Source organism: Thunnus maccoyii, chromosome 10 (assembly GCF_910596095.1).
Source record: "Thunnus maccoyii chromosome 10, fThuMac1.1, whole genome shotgun sequence".
Taxonomy (NCBI): domain Eukaryota; kingdom Metazoa; phylum Chordata; class Actinopteri; order Scombriformes; family Scombridae; genus Thunnus; species Thunnus maccoyii.
This window is the reverse complement of record NC_056542.1, coordinates 22,834,952-22,861,678: the sequence shown is the minus strand read 5'-3', so window position 1 is coordinate 22,861,678 and position 26,727 is coordinate 22,834,952. Positions and strand designations below refer to the sequence as shown.

General features: G+C 39.7%; 1 protein-coding gene across 2 annotated transcripts in view; it reads right to left on the bottom strand.

Annotated features, from left to right (window-relative positions):
• The window catches only part of LOC121906334 (A disintegrin and metalloproteinase with thrombospondin motifs 16), a 59,935-nt gene extending 34,357 nt beyond the window's left edge, over positions 1-25,578 (bottom strand). Inside the window, exons 1-10 of one of the 2 annotated variants that reach the window (XM_042425146.1) lie at positions 25,375-25,578; positions 25,189-25,291; positions 24,936-25,023; positions 21,697-22,055; positions 9,371-9,728; positions 6,561-6,763; positions 4,477-4,560; positions 3,407-3,566; positions 1,533-1,638; positions 923-1,060 (exon numbers count right to left, since the gene is read on the bottom strand). In XM_042425146.1, coding sequence (XP_042281080.1) covers positions 923-1,060; positions 1,533-1,638; positions 3,407-3,566; positions 4,477-4,560; positions 6,561-6,763; positions 9,371-9,728; positions 21,697-22,055; positions 24,936-25,023; positions 25,189-25,278 — 1,586 coding nt within the window. In that variant the 5' untranslated portion in view covers positions 25,279-25,291; positions 25,375-25,578. Of the gene's footprint in view, positions 1-922; positions 1,061-1,532; positions 1,639-3,406; positions 3,567-4,476; positions 4,561-6,560; positions 6,764-9,370; positions 9,729-21,696; positions 22,056-24,935; positions 25,024-25,188 lie in introns of both variants that reach the window. The other variant, XM_042425147.1, reaches the window with a different exon arrangement.
• Between the last annotated feature and the right edge of the window lie 1,149 nt (positions 25,579-26,727).

Below are 26,727 nucleotides of genomic sequence, written 5' to 3'. Positions count from 1 at the left end.
TAACTCAGCGAGGAAATACACTGTCTGTCTCCACCACTCTGAGAGGGGAGATCTGACAGTTCAGTTAACACACTGGTAAATTTAGTGGAGGGCACTGGCTCTGCAGCTATCTGGTTTCAAGCACACACATACACACACACAGAAACACACACGCGCACACACACACGCACAGACACAGAGAAACACAGCCAGACACACGGACGCTATGTCTGTGATGCTTGTTTTCTCACTTGGGTGAGCAGGCTGCATTCATGAAAATGCAGCTATTGCACGAACACACACACAACTTCACTTCACTCTCCCTCACACACTTTCACTCACATGTACCTTGACACATAATACATGTGCAGTCTGCAAAATAACACAAAATAACAACAGGAGAACAGCAGCACCACATATCACTTAACTTAATTGCAATGTCAGCTATATATCTGAGCCTCTCACACACATAAATACAGACAGTAGGCCTGTTTGTCCTTGATTTTGCAAAATAAAGCAAGCCCCGCAATATTCATAATGTGAGTGCAGTTTTTCACTTGGTATTCTTTGGATCAGAGCTGCATTTGTATCTGATATATCTGCTACTGACATGTGTTTTCTACAACACATGTTCATCTATCAGTAACACATGCGGAATACTTTGAACACAATGTATGTTAAAAATGACTATTGCCAGGACCACTCTTGTTAATAATTCTGTTCTATAAACTGATACAGTGTTTTATGTCTTTGCTGAATGATCACTGAAAAGCTGGCACGAGAACTTACTCATTACTCATCAATAGAACATATGGACATAAGACTTTCCAAGCAGTGTTACCAATTAATGTCAGCATTAACCGTAAGTGCTTCTTAAATCAATTCTTTTAGGATTGTTCACCACAACTAAAGCATAGCGCTAATAGAAAATCTAGTTGCTTACTTGAGGAAGCGGCTCAGGTACTGGCGGCTGCAGGCAGACCAGGAGAAGATACCATTGTGTCCAGCTAATGTGGGAGACATGATGTTGCCCTCTGACTTCTTACAAACATTTCCTTCACCATCATGGACCATTCCAAAACTGAGGAATAAAAAAACATTGAGCTATAAAAGATTTTGCATGTACAAGTCATGGTAACACTTCTAGATAGTAACTGCTGAGCTGCATGCTCCATATTATTCATTACAACAGTAGAGGGCAGGTGGATATGAATGTGTTCAACAATTTTGAAGAACCCACATTAATGTGGGTATATAAATGTTTAAAACTTATGTCATTAGCTTGTGAACTTTTCTCATGGAGATAAAAAATGCTTAAAACATATTTTGTTGCCCATGGTCAAATCATGTTCTAATGCATATCACATGTTAAATGTGCATAACAAGAATGCAGCAATTGATAAACACATCTTGGTCTGTTTTCATTACATTCTTTTGATTTCTTTGCAAGGGTTGCAAAATTTATCACGGTGGGTATATGAACACAAACATATTTACCAGTCACATTTTTAAGCATTTCTTTTTGTCATTATGATAGGGATGGAAACCCTTACTTGTGTCCAGATTCATGGGCAATGGTGAATGCCAGACCCAGGCCTGTGTCTTCATTAATAGTGCAGCTCCGGTATTTGCTGCACATCCCACTAATTGGAGCAAAACCTGCAAAACCAGCGATAGAGTTTCACAATTTTGCATCCTACAGCAATTATTTCATTAGCCATAATACAGTCAGATCAAACAAAAACAGGAACTACCAAGAGTTTGAGTTACAATGACCACTGTCAAGCTGCAGTTGTGGATTGCACGCATTAGAAATATCAAACACACCATAACTGGATTAAAGCCCCTCCATATGTTAAAATATGGGACTCAGTGGGAACATTCCCAGATCCCCCTGTGACCTTTCACTCCACTTTAACACAGTCTGTCTCTGTCTTCACTTCTCTCATATCTCCCATTCTCTATTAAACTCCCTTTTACTATTCAGCTCCCTTTATGCCTCTATGTGTCCACTATCCTTCTGTCTCTCCTCTTCACACACATAGACACACACACGGCACCCCTGGCTCGGAATCAAAAAGGGTAATGCCCATGAGGGCCTCCCTTAATGTTTTCGTCTCAGTGTCTCAGGCAGAATTTAGCCTTGTGTTTTGTTATTTTATGACTGAAAGTCATTCGCTATAGGGTGCAATACCCCTTAAGTAAAGTTCTCACGTACATAACTAAAGTGAATAATGATATTAAACATGAGCAGGCAGATTGACTGTGAGAACTGCCATTTAGTTTCTTTTTGTGTCAGGAGAGAGGTAGATCATTGATATTACATGGTGGTTTTGAAATATGGAGGAAAACATTGAGGCATAGAGCTGTAACTGTTATGCAAATAAACTGTGTTATATACTGACTGGTAGCGCCAATGGTCATTTTGCCTCGCACCTTTGGGATTCAGTCAGAACTCACTCTTTTTTGACTACACACACACACACACACACACACACCTTTGAACTTTGCTTTCATAGCAACGATTAGGGCTAATGCTAGCCTCAACACTTTGAAGTCAAAACTAAAGTCTGGGGTTTAAAGGTAGTGTGTGTGTGTTTGTGTGTGTGTGTGTGTGTGTGTGTGTGTGTGTGTGTGTGTGTACGTGTGTGCGTGTGTGTGTGTGTTTGTGTGTGTGTCACTGCATCTCTCTGGGACACAAAATGGAAGTTTTTTCTCACAGTGTGGAAGACTACAATGTGTTAGCATGGTCATTACCGCAAACAAGCTGTTGTTAGTTTGTTAGATGGTGTACACTCACAAAGAAGTTTGCATATGTGTGTGTACAGCAGTTGAGCTTACAGATAATGGCTAAAGAGCACTTAGATTATGCTTTACGTTTTCAGAAGAGGAGTTGAGGTCAAGCTCCAGATTAATTAATCAAATTGCCCTCTCTGCTCATTTTTCTGTTTTCTTTCAAAACTGTAATGGTTTTTCTTTTTACTCTATCTGCTGTTAAACTTTGTATTTACAACATGTACAGTGGGTGATACTGTGGGGCTGAAAAGATCTGAAAGCCATAGATCTTTCCAACATCTGGTTTGGCTGGTGTGACCAGGGTCACACCGTGTGACAGAGGACAGGGACATCTTCCCAGAGAAAGACAGAGAGGAACAGACAGAGACAGAGAGAGATAATGACATTATTTCTATTAAGAGCAAGACACACACAAAGAAAAAGAGAAGAAGACAAATGGCATGTATGTGACTTTATCCAAATGAGTCAGTGTTAGGAAAAGCAGTCATACTCTCTCATTTCTCATTGTTTCAACATTTGGATCAGTTCTTGACATTGCATTTGAAGAGAATCCTTTGTAATATCCCAAATTACACTTGAAGGCATGTTTTTTCAAGAGTGCAGTGATATCAAGGGAAAGTTAAAGATGTACCAAGAGTGTCACAGGGTTCATTCTTCCAAGAGCAGATGTCGAGTCCCGTGAGGAGGATGGCGTGGTCGTGGCGTCGGCCCTCTCTGCCTCCCAGAGTGGACTGCCAATGGCAGAAACTGTTCAGTGTGTGGTCTGCATGGTGGTTTATCACCAAACCATCCTGTGAGATAAAGGAGATAGAAGTAAGGAGGAGAGACAATTGGGTCTTCATGAAGGGAAAATGCAAGAATGAAATTATAAAGATCAATTATGTAAGAGTTACAATCAAAATATGTGTCCTTCTATGCTGGTATGAATTACTTTCCATTTCCATTTAATTGCATGTGTGACCTTGTATAACATTTTCAGTGTAATATTTGTGTTAAGCATTGAAGTGCATGCAATAAAAGAAATGTAATTCCTTATCTGTTAAATTTTGGATTACCAGATGTATGTGTTAGTTAAAGGAAACATGATGACATGAGAATGGACTCTGATACTGGGCAGACTAAATTCTGCAACATCTTTGGCATTTTTGGCATTCCTCCCACTGATAATTACCTCTTAAGGAAGACTGAAATCTATTAACATCACAGGTGGATAGAAACCAGAATCTGTTCTCCTCAACCTGCTTGACTCTTTGACAGTAACCCACCTGTTTCTCTCTCTCTCTCTTTCTCTCCCTCTCCTTCTCTTTTACTCATGCTGTCTTTCCATCACCTGCACTCCATGAGAATTTCCCTCCTAAATCTGGCAGAGATGCAAGGAAATGTATACCCTATAATTAACCACTGTAAAAGTCCTTATTAGTCAGGACGACCTCGGGAAACTCTCAGAGACCTAGAAGTTCTCGACCTTCAGGCAAAAAAAAAAAAAAAAAAGAGAAAACTTTTTTTCCTTTTTTTTTTACACTGTTCTTGGGCTTAGAGTCCCTTCACTTGTATGAATTCCTTCTTTATGTAACAAAATTTTAAAGCCTAAATCTCCAGAAACCAATCTTAAATTGTACCTTACCAATGCCATTAGTTATAGAATTTGCTGTTTGAGAGGCTGGGCTTTTGAATACGAGAATTTCACCTCACACCGCTCACCTGCTCTTCATCCAGAAGCACGAGGCCCACTATCACTATGTTGATGTTCCCCCCTATCGTACCATCTTTAAAGAGACTGGAGACCTGGAAGACACATAAACAATCATTATTACATCTTATTAATCATATAGCAAAATGCTTTCATTTGACTACGATCCATTTATCAGACAGAAAAAAAGAATAGTGACATTGGCAACAGTTAAAGGATTGTCAAGGACATCTTCCTGCTGATTACAGGCACAGTAGTTTATTTCCAACTTGATTCCTCATTTTCTTGATAAACATAATGTTTGGAGTCGAGGAGTCGAGCATATATCACTTTTGAAGATGCATTTTTCAGGGAGGTGTGGAATTTAGAGTGGCTTAGTGAAGTCTTAGTTAGGCTTAGTTACTCTATCTTCAGACATGCAGAAGCAGTCATTAAAATCTTTAAACAGCAGACACACCTCTGCAAAAAATATTTAGACGTGTATCTCATTAGTCTCTTGCTTAATCTACTATGTTGTTTTATGTGTTCTATAACTCCCTATTACACACTGTAGCATCTTGTTGTCAGCTGATGGTCTGATGATCTTTTCTTAATCATGAATACAGGGAGCCAATTAAGTTATATAACTGGTGTATAGTTATATAAAATCCTGACATGAATGACTATCTTACACTATGTTTTGATGTCAAAACTGTTATGTTGTTCACATTTTTCTACCTTATGCTGAATTTAAAAACAGAGACCTGAGACTTACTGTTAGATATGTTAGATTTGGCTTTTTGGGCCATTTTTTTTGTATTTTTTGACTACATAGACTTACAAAATAGTGAGATTTGTATCACATGTATGAAGACAACACACCTTGACGTTCCTATAGAAATAACTCACAAACCCCTTTTGATGGTATCGCTGAGGTATGACAGCCACAACTGCTGTTTCCAATTCAGCTTCTTGTACTCACATGGATATCTGACCATCAATCACAATAGTTTGGGCTTTGAAAATGGACTCTTGATCTTTTGCTCTTGTTCGCTCTATGTCTTCCTCTCAGGCCCTGTGAATACCTCAGGTGCCACTCGCTAAGCCATTTTTTCTCTTTGGGAAAACTCTCATTCGTTCCTTATGTTTCTGATGTTTGGTCTTCCTCCACACTGACTCATGAGTAGACACACGGCTGTGGTTTGTTACCGAATTTAAGCGAAAACTCTGAGGTCAAAGAGGCAATCAAAACCACTTACTGTACTTAAACTGAGATCTGCTGGAACACCAGTGTTTGACAGAGTTTCAGGCTTGCACTCTTCAACAGATACAGTGAACCAAAGCGTTTTCACTGCCTCATAATAGAAACAATCACACCAGTTTCCACAGAGCTTCAGTGTTTTATGTTTTTTGATATTGGTAATTACAAAATGTTTCTCAGGTCTTTCCATTCTGCCGCGAAGTAAACATAAATCTATGCAAACTCTGGAGCAGTGTATCAGATTAATTTTCAACAAATATCAAATACCCCTTCTAAACCCATGGGAGCTCACAGGTGGGGTAGTGGGTTGGCTGTTTTCTGTGAAACTCCACACTGTATTTAGGTGACTCCTCTAAGGCGGGCTGTGACTGGTCAAACTTGGTTTCTACTAGAGGGAACTATGTTTTCAAAATAGATGGATTATCTTTGGATTTGTCAGTCAGTCATTAAGTAGCAAAACAAGCGTGATGGAATTTGCTTGCAGATCAGCTGAGAGGGATGGGACGGGGGGGACACTGCGAGCACTGCAGTGATGATCTCACCCAGGTATCAGTTTCATGTTTTTAGATGTACTCTGTCTGATAAGTGAGAATAGAAGACAGGGGTGTCAAGTCACTAAACCTCAAGATATGGCAAACTCCAAATGAATTTATCTATGGCTTCCAAATAAATGTTTGCCTTTACATGATGCGTGACAAAACATAAGACAGCATTTCTGAAGTCAAGGTAAAGTCTGGCAAGTGTGACATTCCTAGATCACATTTGTTATTCAAAAAAAAAAAAAAGAAATCAATAGATTTATATATTTTTTAGCTTCTATGATCTTCTAACTACTTATAATTAGGTTTCCCTCACCATATTAAGCACAGTAAGAACATATGTGGTAATGTTCTCATGGCCGTGGTTGTCCATCATCTTTCTGTCCACCACGACCAGCGTCTCCACGTTGAGCTTTTGATTGACCTGATTCTTCAACAGCACTGCCCTTTTGTTTCTGGGAATGAACTTGTACTCATCTGGAAGCATAAAGAAATCCTCTGCTGGAGGTTTGGGCATGTCTGGAAGAAGCAATGGAGAGAGATAAAGGGAGTTAGTATTAATTAACATTAAAGTTTGAAGCAAAATTATGTGGTAGCTATTGAACAGACTGAATGAATCATTAAGAAAATCACTATGGCTGCAGAGTCGATATAATTGAGTGGTAATGGGGGTTGTAAGTGATTGATGAAAGAAAAAACAATAGTGCACATAATAACCATTTAATAGCAGTTATGATGTCCATTACAAATATACAACCCTTCCTTCCCACAGCTGATTATACTGTATGTTGCGAAAGATTTAAAATGGAACTATAGCCACTAGCTAAATGGCAACCTTTCCCTGTGAGTGTTAACCAGCGATCCTGGCAAGTAGCTGACAACCATTCGGGATGATTAACTATTCTCTTATTTTCATGACCTGATGTCATGGATAAACTGCAAATTGAGCTTTTTACTGTTGTTGACTCTGGCACTTGCAGTGTTATGCTACCATTAGTATAGTGTAAAACCACAGTATGTCATGTATTGCACATTAGCAGCAGCTACAGCAAGTGAAATTTTCTCTAAATGCAACAACAGGGTACAGTGAATGGAGGATTTATGCGCTAAAAGTAAATTTAGCTGTTGGTGTAATCATGAAGAAAATGTCATGTTCTGCAGATGTCACACAATGTCAGATTATTGTGGACAAAGGCCATTTCTTTATGAATCATGAGATGTAAAAGCAAGTAATGTATGAATGAACATACCTCAATTTCAAACATTGTTGTACACCTTGATAATAAATGTAATCCTGATTTGTGCCTAATATTATATCAGTGTGTTATAGAAAGGAGAAGCTGTATTATAAAAACATTGACATACATTAAAATTAATTCACAATACAATCTTATAGTGATAGTGAAAACTTGATAAGTGATAAGTTTTCACTATAAGATTGTATTGTATGTGTTAAGTGTATATATGACTCAGACAAACACTTAATCACACACTTAATCACTTTATCTTAACAGCAAATGCATTAACTCTTCTTTTCAATCTGGGAAAAAAGCACCTTCTCACATCGATATTCACTGACATGAGGTCAATTATACAAGGCAGTCAAAGCAAAGCACAGGCTAAAACCATTGCAACTTTTAATGTTATCGCCTCAAATCTCCATCTCCATGTTTTCGGGTTATCAAAACTTTCACCTATCACTGCCTGGCTGCGATAAACTATAAAGGCTCGAAAGTTTGCTTATATAGGCGGAAAGCAGGTGAGCGACCAAAGTGCCTTTTTGACTAAAACATGGCACAGGTGTTCATTGATGTCATCCTATGGGAATGTAAACATCAGTGTGTTTTCACAGGGGACAGACAGCTGGGGTTCTGCAGGGTAATGGCGGTGGTACCAGTCCAATCCCTGCTCTCTTGGAAATGACCCCTGTGATATCGGCAATGTTAACTGATCTCGAGATAATTTCTTAAGTGCAAACATTCGTCACAGTCTAAAGTGAATATAAAACATTTCCCTTAACCTTTCAAAGGTTATGTCACTGATGAAGTCAACCAAAAACTGTCAAAATAAATTGAGATAATATTGCTCAGAGGAAACCTTTGTCATCCTGTGAAATACAAGTTCGTTTTCCAAGGAAATCCATCAAAAAATATTAACAAGGACACAATGATTTCCATTACACAGTTGCAAAATTCTCAGTGAAATTTTGACTGCCAAATATAAAACATTCCCAATTTTTTTAAAAAAAGCTGCATTACACAACATGTGTTGTTTTTCTCTTTAACACATTGGGGGCTAACGATGTGTTAAGAATCACACGTTAACACAGACTCTGTTACTTATGTGGTGTTACACTGTAAAATGAGGCACCACTGTGTTGTCCTAACTGCATCAGTACTGTAAGTGCTTTTAAATATTTTAAATGCTCTTATACGGTAATATTGGCATATACTGCAATAAAATAGAAATGGTGTGATGTCTCTGTGTTACCAACTTCCTTCAACCCTGGGAGGTCAGCTGCTAACAGAGTTAACTGAAAACGTCAACAAACAGAATTACAATGGTATGAAAATCTTTTTCTTTCCTGTATGACACTGTAAGTGATACAATAATTCCTCAAATTGTGGCTTAACCTCTCTGAGTTCAAACCCCTAATTTAGTTATATCTGGAAATTTAAGAATGGCAGTGCCTAAGATGTGCAATGTGAAAGACATATCTATAGGTGGGAACTTCCTTATTTAAGTGTCAAATGTTAACCAATGACTACATGACATTTTTCTGAAAAAAATAGTAACATAATCTAATTTAGTGAGTTAAAGTAAAAATAGAATCCAATGTTAAATACCCCTTAGGTGGGACAATATGGGTGAGTGAATTTAACGCCATTGTAAAATATTACTGGGATGTTCAAGCATGTAAAGAGACATGCTATCAGTGCAAAAAGAAAAAGGCTTATACAGTATTTTTTATGTCCTGAGACTGAAAAACACTCCCAAATGATATTTACAGGGAGAGTAATTGCAGAAATGTTTAATACATTTCAACATGAAGAGTCGGTATATGACAGTGCAGTTTGTAGTAATGCTGCTACATGTGGTTTAGAATGAGAAATTGCCCTTACATACATTTCTTCCGTCTCCCACAGAAGTGTTGCCTCTGCTTCTCCCCATGTCTGTAGTCATCATCATGGCGATGGGCGTTGTGGTGTTGGCCATTGACTGTGTTGGAAGTTGGGTACATCTGTGAGTCTGTGGATCTCTTGGTGACAAAGTGTCTGTATGATTTGTGAGGAGTTGAATCTGTGGATCTCTTCTGAAGCGCCCGAGGCTCATGACCTCTCTGCTCGGTTGGGGAGTCCCTGTCACTCTTGTAGAGAATGTGCGGCTGGTGACTGGAAGGTGCTGTGAAGTTCTCTCTCTGGGCGAAGCTATGGGACACGGGTCTCAGGAAGTAGTCCGCGTCCTGCGTTCGGATCAAACCTGACTAGAGGCAAAACAGTTCCGTTAGCTTTACAGCAGTGGTACTTAAACCTATGTAGCATGGGCAAATCTGTTTTTGCACTCATGTTAACTTGTATGTACTTAAGCCAGATGGGGACCCAAAAGAAACATATACTCTCATCTACAGTATCAGGTACAAAAAAAAGAGTTTTGCAAAAGTTTGTAATGTTAACTTTCATTTTAACGTCAATTTACTTAGCCTTTATTCAAGCTGCTAGTAATAAAATATTCAAAAATGGCCTGCATAGTATATTTTGTTGAATATGTCCAACACCTCAAACCTTCTCTACCTCTCAAAGTAGCCTAAGGGGGTTCAGTCATAAATCACAAATGGACAAAACAATAACCTTCTCGAGCTATCCGTTTAGCCTCCCAATCTGTCTCTGTCAGCAATTAGTTGAGATTCAACTCCTGGGTCACTGCGAACCTGACCCACTTAAACCCCTGTGTGCCTCAATTACTGACCGTGTTTCCTCATGTTCAACATCTGTTTTGCTGTTTGGGGTCAGACGTTATCTCAGCAAAATCTAAATAAGACTCAGTCAGATTGAAAGAGTTGGAGCTGTTTAAAACTAAAGAGCTGGTGTGAGGATGAAAGGACGGGGCATCTCTCTTATACTCACATCACTTCAACTTCAAATATTCCCACAGATATCTAGTAAACAAATGTGGTCTCAGAAGTATCATGTGAATATGACATTTGTAAAGAGTCATTTTTAAAAATAAGTTCTTATCTGTTATGAATCTTTCTCACTCTTTGGAACTGCTGTTATGGAGGACAATGCTAAAGAACTGGTCCCATTAGTGCCTTATATCATTTCCATTTTAGGAGATAAGTTATAGGACAGCACATTGTAAATCTCTAAAAGTTCACCAAAGGATTACTTCAGTTGGCCTTATTCTCTCTCTATCTCAGTCTGTCTCTGTCTCTCTACCAAGGAGACAGACACATTTTCAGTTTTCATATTCCATTTTCAATAAACTGCTGTCAGCACAGCCGCTTCAGACACTTAGAGATTGCTTTCTCTTGCTCTCTGCCTCTCTCTTTGTCTCTCTTACTCTCTCCAAACACGCACCACATTTGTGTTGACAGTCAGCTGGCACGTAGTGTTTGGACTGTAACTGCGCTTGGCAGTAATAGCGGTTTCCCTAAAATACGTTTAATTGACTACAGTCTCCTTTTTTTTTTCACTGTGAGCTGCGAGTGGAATGTGAGGTCCTTCGTCACCGCAGCTAGTCCGCTGGCTGACAGAAACAGCCTGCCACAGTGGCAGTGGTGAGGTTGTGGCTGGCCTGTGATGATTGTATATGAATATTGTATGCGTGTGTGTGAGAAAGAGAATGTGTACAGACAGTGTAAATCTGCCTCAACACAGTACAAGATGGATGAAAGATAGCCAGAGGGACAGAAACTGTACATGAGCGACTAAATGTGTATGTCTACAAATATGTGCATTCAAGTTGGTGAATGCACACAAATGAGTCAATCATGCTAATGCAGAGTTATATTGGTGATGTGTTTGATGGTGCTATAATGATCCTCAGTACTGATTTTCCCCATTTCATCACCATTTACTAACTCGAGTTTCTCACTCTGCCAGCGCATCAACCACAGATCAGGAAACCAGTGAAAAAGAGTCCTTGGAAAATGCTGTGACTGTATAAAGCACTGAATTTGAAAATGATGAACTCAGAATACAGGCCAGTACAGATGTGTAAGCTGCTGTGACCACAATGACTCCACAGTTTACAGCTTTCATCACATATTGTGGCAAAAGAAAGTTCATGCATTTATCCACTATTGGTCCTACAGCAGCCAAATTGGCTTCTTATTCTCTTTCATATGTTGTAAAAATATTTTTAAAAAAAACAAAACTCAGATCTATAACAGAAAAACAAGAACAAAGAGATTTAAAAAGTGTAACCTAAACTATGCATACATGTGTTTTACTCCTGAAGATGTCATTGTTGTTCAAATCCCACTCTTTAAGTTTTATGCGCTCACCACGAGCCAGTAGGAGAGCAGTTGTTTGTTTGCAGGTGTTTCTGTGTCAGATAATGATCATTTCCCAGCGTACAGTAACTGGTGTTTCACAGACAAAAGATAACTACAAACAGAGACGGAGAAACATATTTGTTGACATATTTACAGCCGGAAACAGACCTTTATGGACCACTACTTATTGAGAAGATTACACTCTTTTTCTTTTTAAAAAACACAAAACAAAAAAAAACGGATGCTTCATAATGAAGTCCTCACGTCTCAGACAGTGTGCATGTATTGCCACATCCACAACTCAGCAGCACTGTCATTTCTATTCTCTGTGCTAAAAACCCCAATAAGCTAGAGCTGTGGTTTTCCTAACAATCCAATGCAATGAGACGGCGCTGACTATGAACGATTGACCCTGATAAAACACTCCAGTTTGACTTGGGAAACAAGACAGAGGAGGGTGGGGAATCAATTATTGAGAAAACTAGAGAGAGAGAGGGAGAGAGACGCTTGTTAATGCATCACCAGCTTCTGTAGCTCGCCTGCCAACGGTCAAGAAATAATCCTTGCCGGGAACCCCTGCCAGGACCATTGGTTGCAATCACATGTGACAACCGGTGCGTGATCCTGTCATCCACGTGGCACCCGCCCCGGCGCTGTGTAATCACAGACGATTGTCATAATTTGGTTCCAAGTCACGGTGAGGCCTCTGACCTGAACCGCGCTGCTGTCAACCTTCAAAACTTCACATGCTAAGTATTTATGCTGTCCGTTCGGGTTGTTGGGGCATTAGTGTGCAGCTAAATCAGCTCTCCTGGGAAAACGGGTGCCGTGTGATACACAGTAGACAGCAGACGTTTGATGCTTTCGCAGGAGGAGAATAATGAGGAAAATCTGGGTTTTACTTTTTTTTTTTTTTTTTTGTTATTTTTGGTCAACTCATTCTGACAGCAGCAATAGGAGAGATAAAGGAGAGGAAATCCATGATGGAAAAAGACAATCATAAGATTTACACCTGCAGCCTGTCTTACCAGCAGCAACATTGGACTGGACTGCTTACTTAGGAATTGCAATAGAAACTGCCATATTCTGATATATATTAAAGAGCAGGCTGGAGTTGACAAGGTCTTAAACAAGAACTACCTGCTCACATCTGTGAATAAACTACATACTGCCAACTCTCCCTTAAACATGTAGTTAGTTATTTCCAAACACGTCATTCACTGTTGTTTGTATTTGAACGCTACCCTATACTATTCAGAGCAGTATGTAGACATGTATGCAGCCAACAATTCAAAGTAGAATTAAAAAAAGGTAGTAAATTGAAAAACGATGCAGCAGCTGCAAAGCCTTTCAAACTTGAGGCACGTCAACAAGTGTGAGCTTCATGATAGCTACAACTGCATGTCATGGTGACTCTCTGACTGCAACTTCTGTCTCTTCTTTGTCAGCACCACATGCACATGTTACAGCACATTCTACAGTTTCTATATCCAGGATGGCCTTTTTTTCCAACATTGGTGCTGAGGTTTTTGTTTGTTTTGCTGTCATCACATTGGTGCAAAATAGATCCACTGGCAGTGTTATACGATCTGTCAAAATATATTTTTATATAACACAACTGTCCCCCAGCAAAATAATTGATTCATGGTAAACACTATATAAGCTTATTTCCAACCACAACTCTTGATGTATGTAAGTCAATTACTGATTACACTTTCCCTGCATTATAACTGTCAGTTCTATATAACTGCAAATTCATTTTTTTTACAACTTTTTATCTTCTCAAATTCCTGGTTCCTTATTAAACTTGTTGTCAGATTGGAGTTTTTCATTATTTTATCTGTAGGCTAGTTAATTGTGGGTTCTTCACATTTAAATATTTTCAAAACCCTTTTGTTGCAAAACAGAGTAAGAGAATCTACTACTGGTATGGCTTGTATTTGCATCTCTGTCATAACAAGAACCACGTGTCACTCTCTACACATCGTCTTGGTCTGCTATCACACTGACTGAATAGACTGTTTCTCCTCAAGAAAGATCTATGTTTCTTATTGTTTAATGAATTCTGCATTTGTGTCTTTGTCCTATGCTGAAGAAATTTAGTCCAGATGTTGATGTTGTATCACACGTTTAACTTGTGTTGGTAGATTCTTTGTTCTTTCTAAAACATACACATTTTATATTTAGGACATGCTTTCATTTGAAGACACAGACCAGACTGTCTGAATGCAAAATATTTCTGCCTTAAAATAAGCAGCCTGCATCCTCTACTTTGTCTTGCTAAGCACAACAACCAACAGACTACACAGAAAAATCTTTTTATGATGTCTTTAGCCTGTAAACACTCATACAGTCTTTAAGCTTAAGCATGGCCTTAAACAAAACAACAAGCATTTGCTACTTCCTCTAAGTGTGTGTATATGCAAGCCACTATGTTAAGAGATTAGGTCACACTAGTGACTTTCCTAAATAGCCAAAGTCATCAGATTACACACTGCGCTGTACGAGGTGCAAATAGCAGTCATAAAATGCTGAAACACTACTTGGGAGGGCGCAAACAGCTGGACTCTATGGAGTCAGACGCATCCAGACAAGCAGCGACAGGAATGAAGGGGGGGGCGGGAAAAAACTGTAGAAAAACGGAACTGAGGGGGGAAGCATTCAGTGCATTACAAGGTGCACCTGACTGTGTGTGCAGTATATGGTTCTCTGCGGCTCATTTCAACTTGCTCTTTCTTATGGGATAGAGACCAAATACTTGTTACAATAGTTTATTTTACATTTATGACTGATGTTTGTGGTCAAAGTGTGCTTTTCAACTCAGTCCAAGGGAATGAAAATACTATATCAAAGAGTTTAATACAGTAACTAAGAAAAATAATCAGATCTACTTATTAACCACCCCTGGTTTTATGTATTGTAACCAAAAGCAAGTGGAGAAGTTGCCATCACTGTTTTATTCTTCAATAACATTGCAACAAATAACTTAAACCTTCCAAACAACCCCTCTTTTGACAGACCAAAGTACAGCAGTAATTCTTTACAGTGCTTACTGCATGCAAACTGGTTCCATGGCGCCTGCATTTCAAACAGTTGAAGGCAAGGATTCAAACTCTGGCTCACTGTTGAAAGGGCTTATTGGAAAATGAGAATTATACTCTGACAACACACTTCAGCATAAGACACAATTCTTTAATCTATTAGCAATTTCACTTCAAGCCATGCTTTAGTCATGTGTTGGCTTGCTGTCCACATTACACCAACTGGAGGTCTATCAACATACGTTCCAAACTGACTTAAGTAACAATCCTTCAAGATCATTTAAATGATCTTACATGTTTTGAAAATTGATTATAGCAACCTGTCAAGACCACACCGCATGCAAAGCTTCATCACATCAATAGACATCTCTCATATATTCTTGGAAATCCCAGAGGTGGGACGAGTGTGCAGCATTCTATTATACTACTTCAAGCCCTGGGGCAAGAAACACGCCCGTCCTTTTACAAGAGGAAAACACAAGATCTCAAAGTGATTTGTAGTGGGAGGACATTTAACATTTCCTTTTGGTACAAAAGGAATGTGTGTTTTAGAAGATTGAGTGAAATTAGATTATATGAACAGATATAGATGTAGGTGAAGCTCAGTGATAATGATGTACATTTAGAAGCAAAAATAGGCAGAAATAGAGCTAGAAGGCTTTTCCTTTAAAGTTAGAGTGACTGATGGTTATGTAATAATTATAGAGGCAAATTTCTATGAGATTAAATGGAATCTACAAAAACTCCTAGTTGTAAAGTAGTAAAGATATGAAATTCTCCTTCATAGTACTCGATGAGCTGTTTTTAAAATTACAATGCCTTAGAGCAATGCAATTAAGCAATATAAGATGCTGTTGTAACTGGCATGGCAACCAAAACTATGTTTATGTGTGCAAATAATATGTTGTGTGAAATATGCTACTGATGAGATTAACCATTTCTAGCATGTGGTGGCAGGATAGACTACTCTCCAAGTAACTGAGCTGTAAAAATTAAGTTACAGACTACCAGGACTGAAGCCAGACAGACTCTGTGTGGATTATGTACAACCCCTAAATTGGTCATCCCCTGCTAATTTTAGAATTTGGCCAGATTTCTGCCAGATTCATTGTGTTTTAACATGTATTTTGATGGGGGTCACGACATCTGATTGATTGCCTGAACTATCAATTATCTGGCTCCTGGACGAGCGGTTGGATTTCTGTCCAGTCAGAAAATCTGGTCAACTGTCTTGAAGTTTGAGCAATTCCAAGGTCCGATTTCCCACATGGCTGCTGTCAAAAGATCTTTTTTAAACTACAGTGAGCTTGTTTCAATATTATTGGAGTAACCACTAGTACATGTTATGGCTAAAAGTGTAGTCTTGACTGAGACTGCTGAGATATAAAACTGAACTTTGCTGCGAACAGACAGATCATATTGTCTGCATCTTCCAGCCATCTGTGGCTCCATTTTTTTTTCTTACTTTCCATCATAGTAGAATTGCACAAAGTAATGTTACCTTTCTCTCACTTTGTCAACATTGTTGAGGTTGTGGTCGTCTTGTTTGAATAAACTTTACTGGAATCGTCACTTGACAAGGACTTCTGTGCTTATGTTCAGTGTAAGCACCCAAGTCTCAGGTTCTGGGCATGTAGAAAGGTCAATTAAAATGTGTAGTGTGAGTTAACACAATGTACGAGCCACAGTGGTGCTTCAAGCTAAATGCTAACTTAAGCATGCTCACAATGACGATGCTAACATGGTGATGTTAAGCAGGTTAAGCAGGTACCGTGTCCACCACTTAGTGTTAGCATGCTAAAAATCATAACAGATATCATATATGGGGGAAAATAATGACTCATGGTGTCAGAGTTAAACAATGCCTGCATGGCACTCCACTAACCCCTCAACACCCTCACCTCCATAAAAGCCAGAAAAAACTAAAGTGGATTACGCTGTAGCATAAAGTCGACACAGAGACAGACCTGCTTTATGATCTCCCCTTCCACATATGTGTCACTGTGCAGAGTTTCAAACAGTGGAGTCAGTGGGACTGGCCTGCCTCTTTTATTCCACCAATTTCTTGCTTGTAAGTAAGAGATTTTTATGGTTGAACTCCCTACTGTCATCAAAGCCAGCCTAACCACTATAAGGGCTGCCAGTGGAGGGGAGTTGAAAAGACAATTTATACATAGGCTTTACAAGGTAACACTCCATACAAGAGGGTTTTCAGCACTTCAAAATGCCACAGAGGAAACAAAATGCCACAGAGGGAACAATGACTCTTACAGCCTTCATCTTTACATCTTTCGCTTTTACATTCCCTCTGTCTTTCTCTCTTTATCTCTGCCTCCATCAGGCAGCCTGAGAAAAAAACTAACAGAAGGACAGAATGTGTGAGTCACTGAATGCAGATGAATAATGTAAAATCCTTTTTGGGAAGGATGACTATAAAAGCATTCATGTTCACAACAAAAAATCAAGTCGAAATCCAAATCCAAAATCTAATTAAAAAGTATTTTTTTATAGAGCTGTCAAAGTGAACACGATAATAACATGTTAACGCAAATTTGTTTTAATGCTACTAATTGTTTTGGACGCCATTAACGCAGGTTCTGTTATGGGGATTTAGATTGTAAGTCTACACCCTGGAGCACAGGGTGGTGGTAATGTACCAATAAGCTGGATGCCAACTGCCGTAAAACAAGAAGAAGAAGAAGAAGAAGAAGACGAAGAAGAAGAAGAAGAAGAAGAAGAAGAAGACGAAGAAGAAGAAGAAGAAGAAGAAACCCTGCCTCACCTGTTGTTTAGCCTTCTAACATTGTTAGATGGCAACTAGCAAGAAACAATGGATAAAGAAAAAGGTATTTTGAATAGCAAGTTCAGCTTCAAGGCCCTGTCAGATGGGTCAGTCGACAAGACCAAAGTTATTTGTAGTTACTGTCAATGTGAACTGAGTTACCACCAGAGTATATCTAGTCCTAAATACCATTTGTTAGCGAAGCACACAGCTAATGCTAATGCAGGCAGCCTTGTTGGCCCCGAACCATCCCACTTGCAGCAAACCACATTTGATAGTGTGTGAGGGAAACCCATGGACAAACCTACAAGCAGCAAGCTTTCAACAGCAATAACTAAATGTGTGGCTACAGCTCGCAGGCCAGTTAATATTGTGGAGGACAAGGGTCTGCTTGAAATAATTCAGATCACATCCAACGACTGGCCTTGAATTGCCATTGAGAGCCACCACCGTATCGAAGGTACACAACCTAGATGACCAAAGAGCGAAAGTAATTTTCTCCCTTTCCACTGTTTCCTGCTTTATTTATTGATTGTTTTACTTTGTATTATCCTGTTTATCCCATAGCACAAGGGGATGTTTTTATGAGCCTTTATTTTTCCCATGTGAGGTTGGACACAATTACATTGTGTGATTTGCTTTTGAAGTGAGGGATCCAGGGAGTGATCCTTAATCAGTACTAAGTAATGGAAAATTTAGCTGGCCAATGTGCCCATCTGTTGCCTGTTGAGCTTGAGTTTGCCATAAGTTATGATTCGAGCATATTTTAAAAAAGCTAAATGCTGTACCTGTGAGTGTTCCTGACAATTCATTTCTTTGGTTTGTGTTGTTAATTGAATTTCATGAATACATGCAGACATTTGCATAAAAAAAACATATCTTGTCCACTCCCTTGTTGATAAGAGTATTAACACTTGAAAAGTGTCCCTTTATGGTAAATTTTGAACAGATAAAAAAATGTGCAATTAATTTGCGATTAATCGTGATTAACTACACAAAGTCGCTTGACAGCCCTAATTTTATACTATTAAAGAAATCAAAAATTTACAACAACCAATAAAATTAAAACAAATGACCAACATTGACTAAGTACTCTCTGACTGATGAAAAGACAGCTGCTGACAACATCATAAATCCTATACGTGATGTCTATAGCAGGTTCAATTCTGAAAACATAATTGCCTCATCAAGCAACATTTCTCAGACAATGGGAGAGCAAATAAGAGTAATGGAATGGTCTCACCTAAGTGGTATCATGGTGCAGTTGGAGGCTAGGTGCTCTCACTGATACAGCTATTGGTTTGGGTCCCTTTGGTCAATATTTACCTGCTTCCTTCCAAATAGGAACCTGACCAAAGTGCAAGGTCTCATAGGTGGCTTAGTGAACTTTGTTACCAAGTTATGACCAGAACACACAAAACATATGTGTGCTCCAACATGTGAATTTACAGTAAGTGCATGCCAGAAACAAAAATACACTACACATATTACACTACATTTAAAGATAGAAATGTATCTACATTATAAAAATATACTGCTGCAATATATATATATGAATCATAATTTAAATTAATATAGGAAATTAGGAATGAAAGTAAAAGTATATTTTATATTCTGTGACATATTTTATTCATATTATAATGGTGAAAAACAGAACATAATGAGCCATTTTGGTCTTTTAAAAAAATGTTAACTGCCTATCTTTAGCTTTCCCCATGAGTCTAAATACCTTTGTCCTGCTGGTATAGTTTTGCAGTTTCCTGATTCACATAAGAAAAAGTCAAATTCCCAATGATGCACTGACCCCGTCCATCCTAGCCAGCCTCAGTCGTGAGAACCACATTTACAGTCTCTGCAACCCTGGACCTTTTGGCTGAATCTTTTATTGGGCTCTGGTCTGAAATGCAGACACACATGGACAGACACTCACACACACACACAGGAGAAGAAGTATCCCTGGAGATGTGCCATTCTGTCTGTAGTTTTAGAGGGCAATTCTCAGACGCAGCAGAGATCCTCCACAATGAAAATATAAACAGCAAACCGGCAAAGACAGGCCTGGAATTTATTATAATTAAAAACACCAAAAAGTCATGCTAAAGTGAAATGTGGTCATACTGGAGACTGGAAGCTGAATGACTAAATTTCGTTTTCTCTTCTGCTGTACCAAGATCCTTAAACTTGAGCTTAAATGACCACTGGGCTGATTGTCCTCAAGACACAATCCCCTCTTTCATGCTAGGAGCAGCAGGATTGCACACATTTAAGTGCTAATAAGTAACATTACAGGAGTTCTCTGCCTACTGCCCAGTTACTGCACTCTGGTGATTGTTGAGTTCTAAATGAATATCTGTGTATGCAAGTTCAAGACTGCAAGGATTACGTATGTATTCATAAGGTCCTTTGTTCTCTTGTCCAGGCTGCTAAGAGGGCTAGTATAACACTTGGGGTCTTAGGTGGGGCTGCTTCACTTAGGCATACTTAATGTCATTCTCACAGTGAAGTTCCCTTTATATTCATGCAGCAGAGGAGGACCACCAAGGCAAAACATTGAAATTTGGCCAGCTTTCTCCACAGAACACAAACAAGTCCAGGGGTAGTAATTACAATTTGTCAATGTAGCAATATTAGTCTACATATTATAATAATGACTTCTAGCCAGACCAAGTTGGATAAATAGCCAGAAAAGGGCTAGAAAAACCGAAATTCCCCTTAATGACCACAGAAAACATACAAAACTAGTCTTTGACTCACACACGCTTCAGTCCAACCTCACAAAAAAAAAACAAAAAACAAACAAAAAACACCCTGTCTTAATCATTTCAACACCAATAACTCTGCTCAGTTTTGGAATTGGATATCAGCTTATTAGCTGTGTAGCTTTTTACTATGACGTACTATATCATGCTAATTTTAACATTACTTAAATTGCCAAGTTAGCTTGCTACCCAGTTGCCATCCATTCACATGCTAGCACCCCACCCTTCCCTATGAGACAATTCAGTTCTATTAAATTTTCAATAATTTGCTCTTTGCACACAGTCAGCTTCCTACTTTGATGCCAGTTGTGCTTGAACTGCAAAGATTATTGTTTGTGAGTTGAGAACTAAATAAATAAACATGCAAAATCTGCCACCTACATAATGAAATATTGAATTAAATGTCATGTCCATATACTGTACATCATACGTCAGCCATGAAAGTTGGTCAAACAGTATTCTGTATGCTAAATAAGACGATGAAACACCACCAAAACATTGATTTGACATCTTTGGCATGGATGTGTTCTTGGGATTTTCCTGGCTTTCGATTAAACGTTCTGTGGTGTTCACAGACTTGACTTTTCCATTCATTAGTTATTCATTAGCTGATTTAGGCAAACATGGAATGATCTGCAACTAATGATGCAGGGCAGATTGAAGGAAGGAACTTCTGTGCATGACTTGCCAATTTAGCCAGTGGTAAGTACATTTTCTGACCAGACCGGCCAGACAACGCACTAAGTGTGTTGTGTGAAAGCCAGCTACACAGAACTGACTGCTCGTTGACTGTGTATGTGTCAAAGAAAAAGCCAGTGTCTTGTGGTTTTATCTAGACCTAGTCGCAGATTTTTCACTCAAATAAAGCTCAGTCTCTTGCCTCTTTCTCCTACTTTCATCCTTCCCTACTACCTCAGTCTTTCATTTGGCTCAGTGTCTGATTGGCATCTGGTGTCTAATATCTTCTAACCCAAAATTACAGTACATGTTATGTATTAAGCTTAATTCAGTGTTTTCTAAACTTTGAGTAGAAACCCAAAAAGGGTCATGGGCCTCTCTCTTTCTCTCTCTCTGGGTTTCAGCATAACAAGAACACTAATGTTGTGTTTATATTATCAGCAGTCCCAGGATGAGCCAAATTTCTTACATTTGGCTCCCAGGCTTAGTGAGTGTAATTACTCAGTTGGTACATCAATCCAAATGCTGCCAAAATTAAAATACAATAAAAATGTCCAACAATCTGTACTTACTTTCACATTAACTAACCCTGGAGTCTTTTTCATTGATGCAAACAAACACACATCCGACTCATCTACTCCCTCCTTCTCATCCAAACCCTCCCGCAACCCGACTCTGGCCATGTTCAGACTCACCATCCCCATGCATGTGGACAGCGCCACCGAAGAATTGACCTTTGACCTTAGTGACCCCTGGTAAAAGCAGAAGTCGTCCTGGTAGTAGGCCCTCAGGCTCTTGGTGCCGTTCTTTCCCAGGATCTGGATGGTGAAGCCAGGTGCAATCAAGCTCTCCGAGGCCTCCCTGAGCTCCAAGTGGAAGTCCTGCCCCAAGCCACTTAGCCGGAAGTGGACTGTTTCACTGCTGCCATCAGTGATTGGCGAGACTGTATCTGGGCTTAGGGATCTGCGTCGCCGTCTGCGCTGGTGGTGGGCAATTTCATGAGAGATGTACACACCTTGGTGGTTGACCTCATATGGAGATACAATTTCATATTCTGGACAGAAAGAGAGATGAAAACAGTGAGAGGATAACATTGAAAGACTGAATTTAAATGCAATGAGACGTTATGGCGAGAGAAAAATGAGTGAAATACATAAAATGGGGAAAAGGATCCAGTTTAAACACAGACTCCTTCAATATAGATATTAAATATATTGAGAAGTAAAGGGAGAGAATGTTGAGAGAAAGCTTTGATACTAGATGTCACGGACTATATTTTGATGTAACTTGGCAAAAACAAAACACTTTGTCATTGTGGTCAGTCCTTACTAATTTGATCTGTCAACAACATTTACTGTGATATAGTGAGCACTGTGTCAGCTGCTACCTTGGTTGCATCATGGACCGAATAAAAACTACAACCTCTTCCCTCTTCCTTTGTAAATTCTCTCTGACCTGCCTCATATACTTTTGCTGGCAGGGTCAAGAAAGAGTTACAAGAAAAGGAAGGGTTTTAGACAATTCCAACACAGCCCCTTCAGCGGAGAATGAATCATGTTTGACTTAGTGTTTTACTACAGTTTTTACTACAGCTCAGGCTGGGTAACTGCAGGTCATAAAGGGAGATGGTGGCAGGTCACAGGCCTGGCCTTTTAGATCAGTTAAATGTCTAATGGCGATGTGGCCACAGAAAATAACAGGCTTTCCTCCAAAGATCAAAAAAGTAGCTGACTTCTTGAGCTGCTCCAAAATTGGTTTTCCAGAAGAAATCATAATAGTAGACACCGCCAATAATAAGAATGGGCTGAACTAATGTATAGTAAGTAGGACATCCTGCATTTGAAGCGTGTCATTGTCTTTAGGGTTTTGGAGATTATGTCTCTTACAAGGAGAAAGAACGGTGTAAAATGTAACAAAATGTTTTAAAACTGAATTATTTTCTCTGCAACTGATGCTTGGAGAAACATTATCAACCTGTAGGTTATATAGAGTTTTCGCAGTAACTTTTCTTGCAATGGTGATAGCAGGTGCCTGATCCTGTAAGCTATCGCATACCTTGAAACTTTACATTCCTGATACACTTTAGTTCTATGAGTAACCAATAAGCAAACAAACAGCTTCATTGTTGATTTTAGTACAGTGTTGTAATGAGTGTTGCAAATGTGGTCAGTCTTTCCATGGGAAAGTGATACGTGGTCAGTTTATCAGCTGAAAGTGCACAGAAATAACAGCAACGTTGGACTTACAGTCAACAAGAGCCAGTCTCAGTTACTGTACAGTATGACCCGCTTTAGCAAGCCCAAATAATGAGTAAATATAGCACAGAGACAGACACGTTATGGCAGTGGGAGAAACACGCAGGGTGACAGACAGTGTGTCATCATTGGCAGTGCGAGTGCCTGAGGTCTGAACTTGGGTATTTGGTGCATCTTGAGGTTGACTTAAAGCCCCTACCCACATAACATGACATATGCTTATTAGTGGATGCATTTATTTAAAGCGCCTTGCATTACCATGACATGGGTGGCCACAGTGGGAAGCACATCGCAAACTCTTGAAGTGTTTGCGCAGTGGTCTAGCCACTGAGCTGCAGGACTGCAAAGAGCAAACAGATACTTCCAAAGTCTCAAGCCTTTTCTGTGGAGACACCAGAGCACTTAGGCAAAACCAGAAAATGGTCTTCCTCTATCTTTGTCGCTTTGTCCACCTCCCCCTCATCACACACACACACACACACACACACACACACACACACACACACACACATACACATTTACACCTAGTCAACTCTGTTTGTCCTGCCCTAACTCAAAAACCAGCTGCAGTGACCCATGTCTGACAGTATACAAACAAAGAATCTGCGGGAACAGAGCACACACACGCACACCTATCTTGTCTGATGGACTGAGACAAGATCCTGCGGTGGTTAGTTTGTTGGTTTAGTGATTCCTGAGTGCCATTAGTACTGATAGGAGGTCTAACCAATGGGTACCTCGGCTTAGATTTAACAAAAGGTTGAACATGTGACCTCTTTCCCGACCCATTCAAACATAGCTGCATCAATGTTAAACACATTAACACTGGGCAATAGCTGTTAAGGTACTAGCTGTGATGATCTGAAACAGAAGTCATAAGGGCTTCCCCCTCTCTTCTGCTTCAGATCATCTCCACATGTGCCCGGCGAGAGGAGTTTTGATGTTTGATTATTTGTCTATGTATCTGCTTTTCATGGTAACTAAAAAAACACAACAACAACATAAAAAGGATGAAGGAGAATGCACAGCCAAAGCAGCTGCTGACTCAGCACACCACATGGGGTTAGATCGACAAAACAAAGACCAGATGAGAGTCTCTTGCTTCCTGCTTGCACTAATTACTGGTTCATCTAAGCGGCTATAAGAAGACATCAGTGCATACTTGTTAAATGCTTTGGTGACACCCATGTGTTTTAAAAATCTAACTGAAAGGAGACTTTTTTGTGTGTGGTTTTAATGGTTATCAAAGACATACTGGTACTTTTCTTTTAATCACTTATTATTCAAGGGTTCCATAGACCAATAATGCCATAAAACACTCCAAACAGGTATAATTAACCTTTGCAAAATTAAACAATTCCTTATTTTACTTTACTGTGAAAACCAATTTCAGCTGTGCTGCTGCAGAAGACAGTGATGGCTCTGTGTCAGGGTGCAGGGCGCCCCCCAGCGGTGACGAGAGGCAGAACTGCGTGCAGGTGAGCGCTGTTTGATGCTGTCTGGCTGACAGAGGGATGATGCAGTACGTGGATGGCTTTATCTTATATCTTATATCTTATTGCGCCGAAAATAAAAACATAAACCGGTACCACACTAAATTCTGCCTCATTGCTATCATCATAGCTTCAGAAACACTGATGCAATCTGCCAGACATTTTTAATAAGTGCTCACTACTTACCTGTATGTTGAGGTAAATTGAGAGATTGGAGAAGAGCCGATGCGCCTTGCGACTCAGTCCTGTCAGCATCATTATTTAAAAGCAGGCTCTGTAAGAAAGGAAATATAAATGTGACTGGGTTTGTGTTGCTATCCCGCAAATTATCACGGAAAATGATCCTAACTCGGCACTTTGTCGTGGGAAGTGTTGACAACTTTATGAGCTCTGCATGCATGTGCTTACAGGCGCAGCGGAGATAATGCAACTGACTTACTTTGCTCAGTGTGAACAAGAAAAACAGATGGAAAAAGAACAACGCTTGGGTCCAGTTTCTCCATTCTGCACAAATCCGTAGGAAAGCCATGTCTCTGGATCACCTTGACTCAAAAAAAAAAAAAAAGTGAAGCCTTAAATGACACGGACACTTGTCCCAAGAGCTCAAATAAACAAGCAGTCCAACCAGCAGCAGATCTGCGGGACTAGTTGTGATGAATGAAGCATCAAAGACTTTCAGATGCAGGCTTCTTCAGTTGTGCCACTTTGGTCTCCATTCATTTCCAAGCGCAGTATCCCGACGAATCGCTTGAACTCAAGTCCTCTCTCCCGGCAAGTCATTTTCCTTTTTTTCCACTCAGACAGTCCGACCAGTATCCAACGTCTCTCTCTCTCTCTCTCTCTCTCTCTCTCTCTCTCTCTCTCTCTCTCTCTCTCTCCTTCTCTTTCTCTCTCAAGCACAATGTGCCGCTCCCTCTCTCTCTACCCAGTGACCCCCGCGGACCATTTTGACTCCCACTAAAATCATGTGATTGTCTTAAATAGGCCGTGTCTCGTCTTGGCAATAGCAGACTTCTATGCAAGTCGCACTGTCCCAATCTGTTTCCCCCCGGAGCTTTGCCGAGGGAGCACTGAAGGCACAAGGCGTTTGAGGACTGTCTATGTGTTTTGAGGAGGGGGTGTGGGGTGAAGGGTTGGTAAATACAGCCTGTAGCCAATCACATATGACACCTGTGCTGAGAGAAGGGGTTTGTGTCCATCTCTCAGGTTTCAGGAGATGTGTGTGAGAGAAACAGAGTCAGTCTGTGATAAAGAGAAGAAAGAAGGTACAATGTTCTTTTAGATTGCAGGGCGATGAAGTGACAAATTACATGTACTGTGAGCAGAATGCAATAACAACTTTTTTGTTATGTTTGCTCCACATCAAACCACTGATGATGCATTTCAAAGTATTAAAGTATGCACACAGGAAGGAAAATGCTTATTTGAGTTCAGTCGTCTGGAGATTGTAACCCAAAACGTGATCTGGAGATTACACCCTGCAGCAGGTAATCAGTAATTTGTGATGGATTACAGTCTGAAATTTAACCTCTGACCCTGTTTAATCCACGCGTCATTCTCCCATCTCTCCCGTATTCCGCAGCTGCACTGATAGGCAGCGTGCCAACATTTCTTAACTCCCCACAATCATTCATGGAAGTGCTTAGGAGTGTGGGAGCCAAAGGATTGGGGGCGCTTGTTTCATATTCTGGAGCATTTCATCCTCCCCAAAAGAAAACCAGATGAATTTTCTGCTGTGCAGCAGGAGAAATAAATGTGTGACGGTTTACAGTGTGATCTTTTTTGGCACCAAGTCAGTATACCTGATTAAGAATGAGAGGATTCAGAGGTGCTTCTAAGTGAGTTTGTCTATGCCACCCTTTTTTAAGTTATAGACTGTTCAGTAAGTATCAGCCTGCAATATATTTTTTCATAGGTTTCTTTAATTTCTGCAAAACTGATACATGAGGAACCTGGGTTTTTGTATGCATTTAATTTT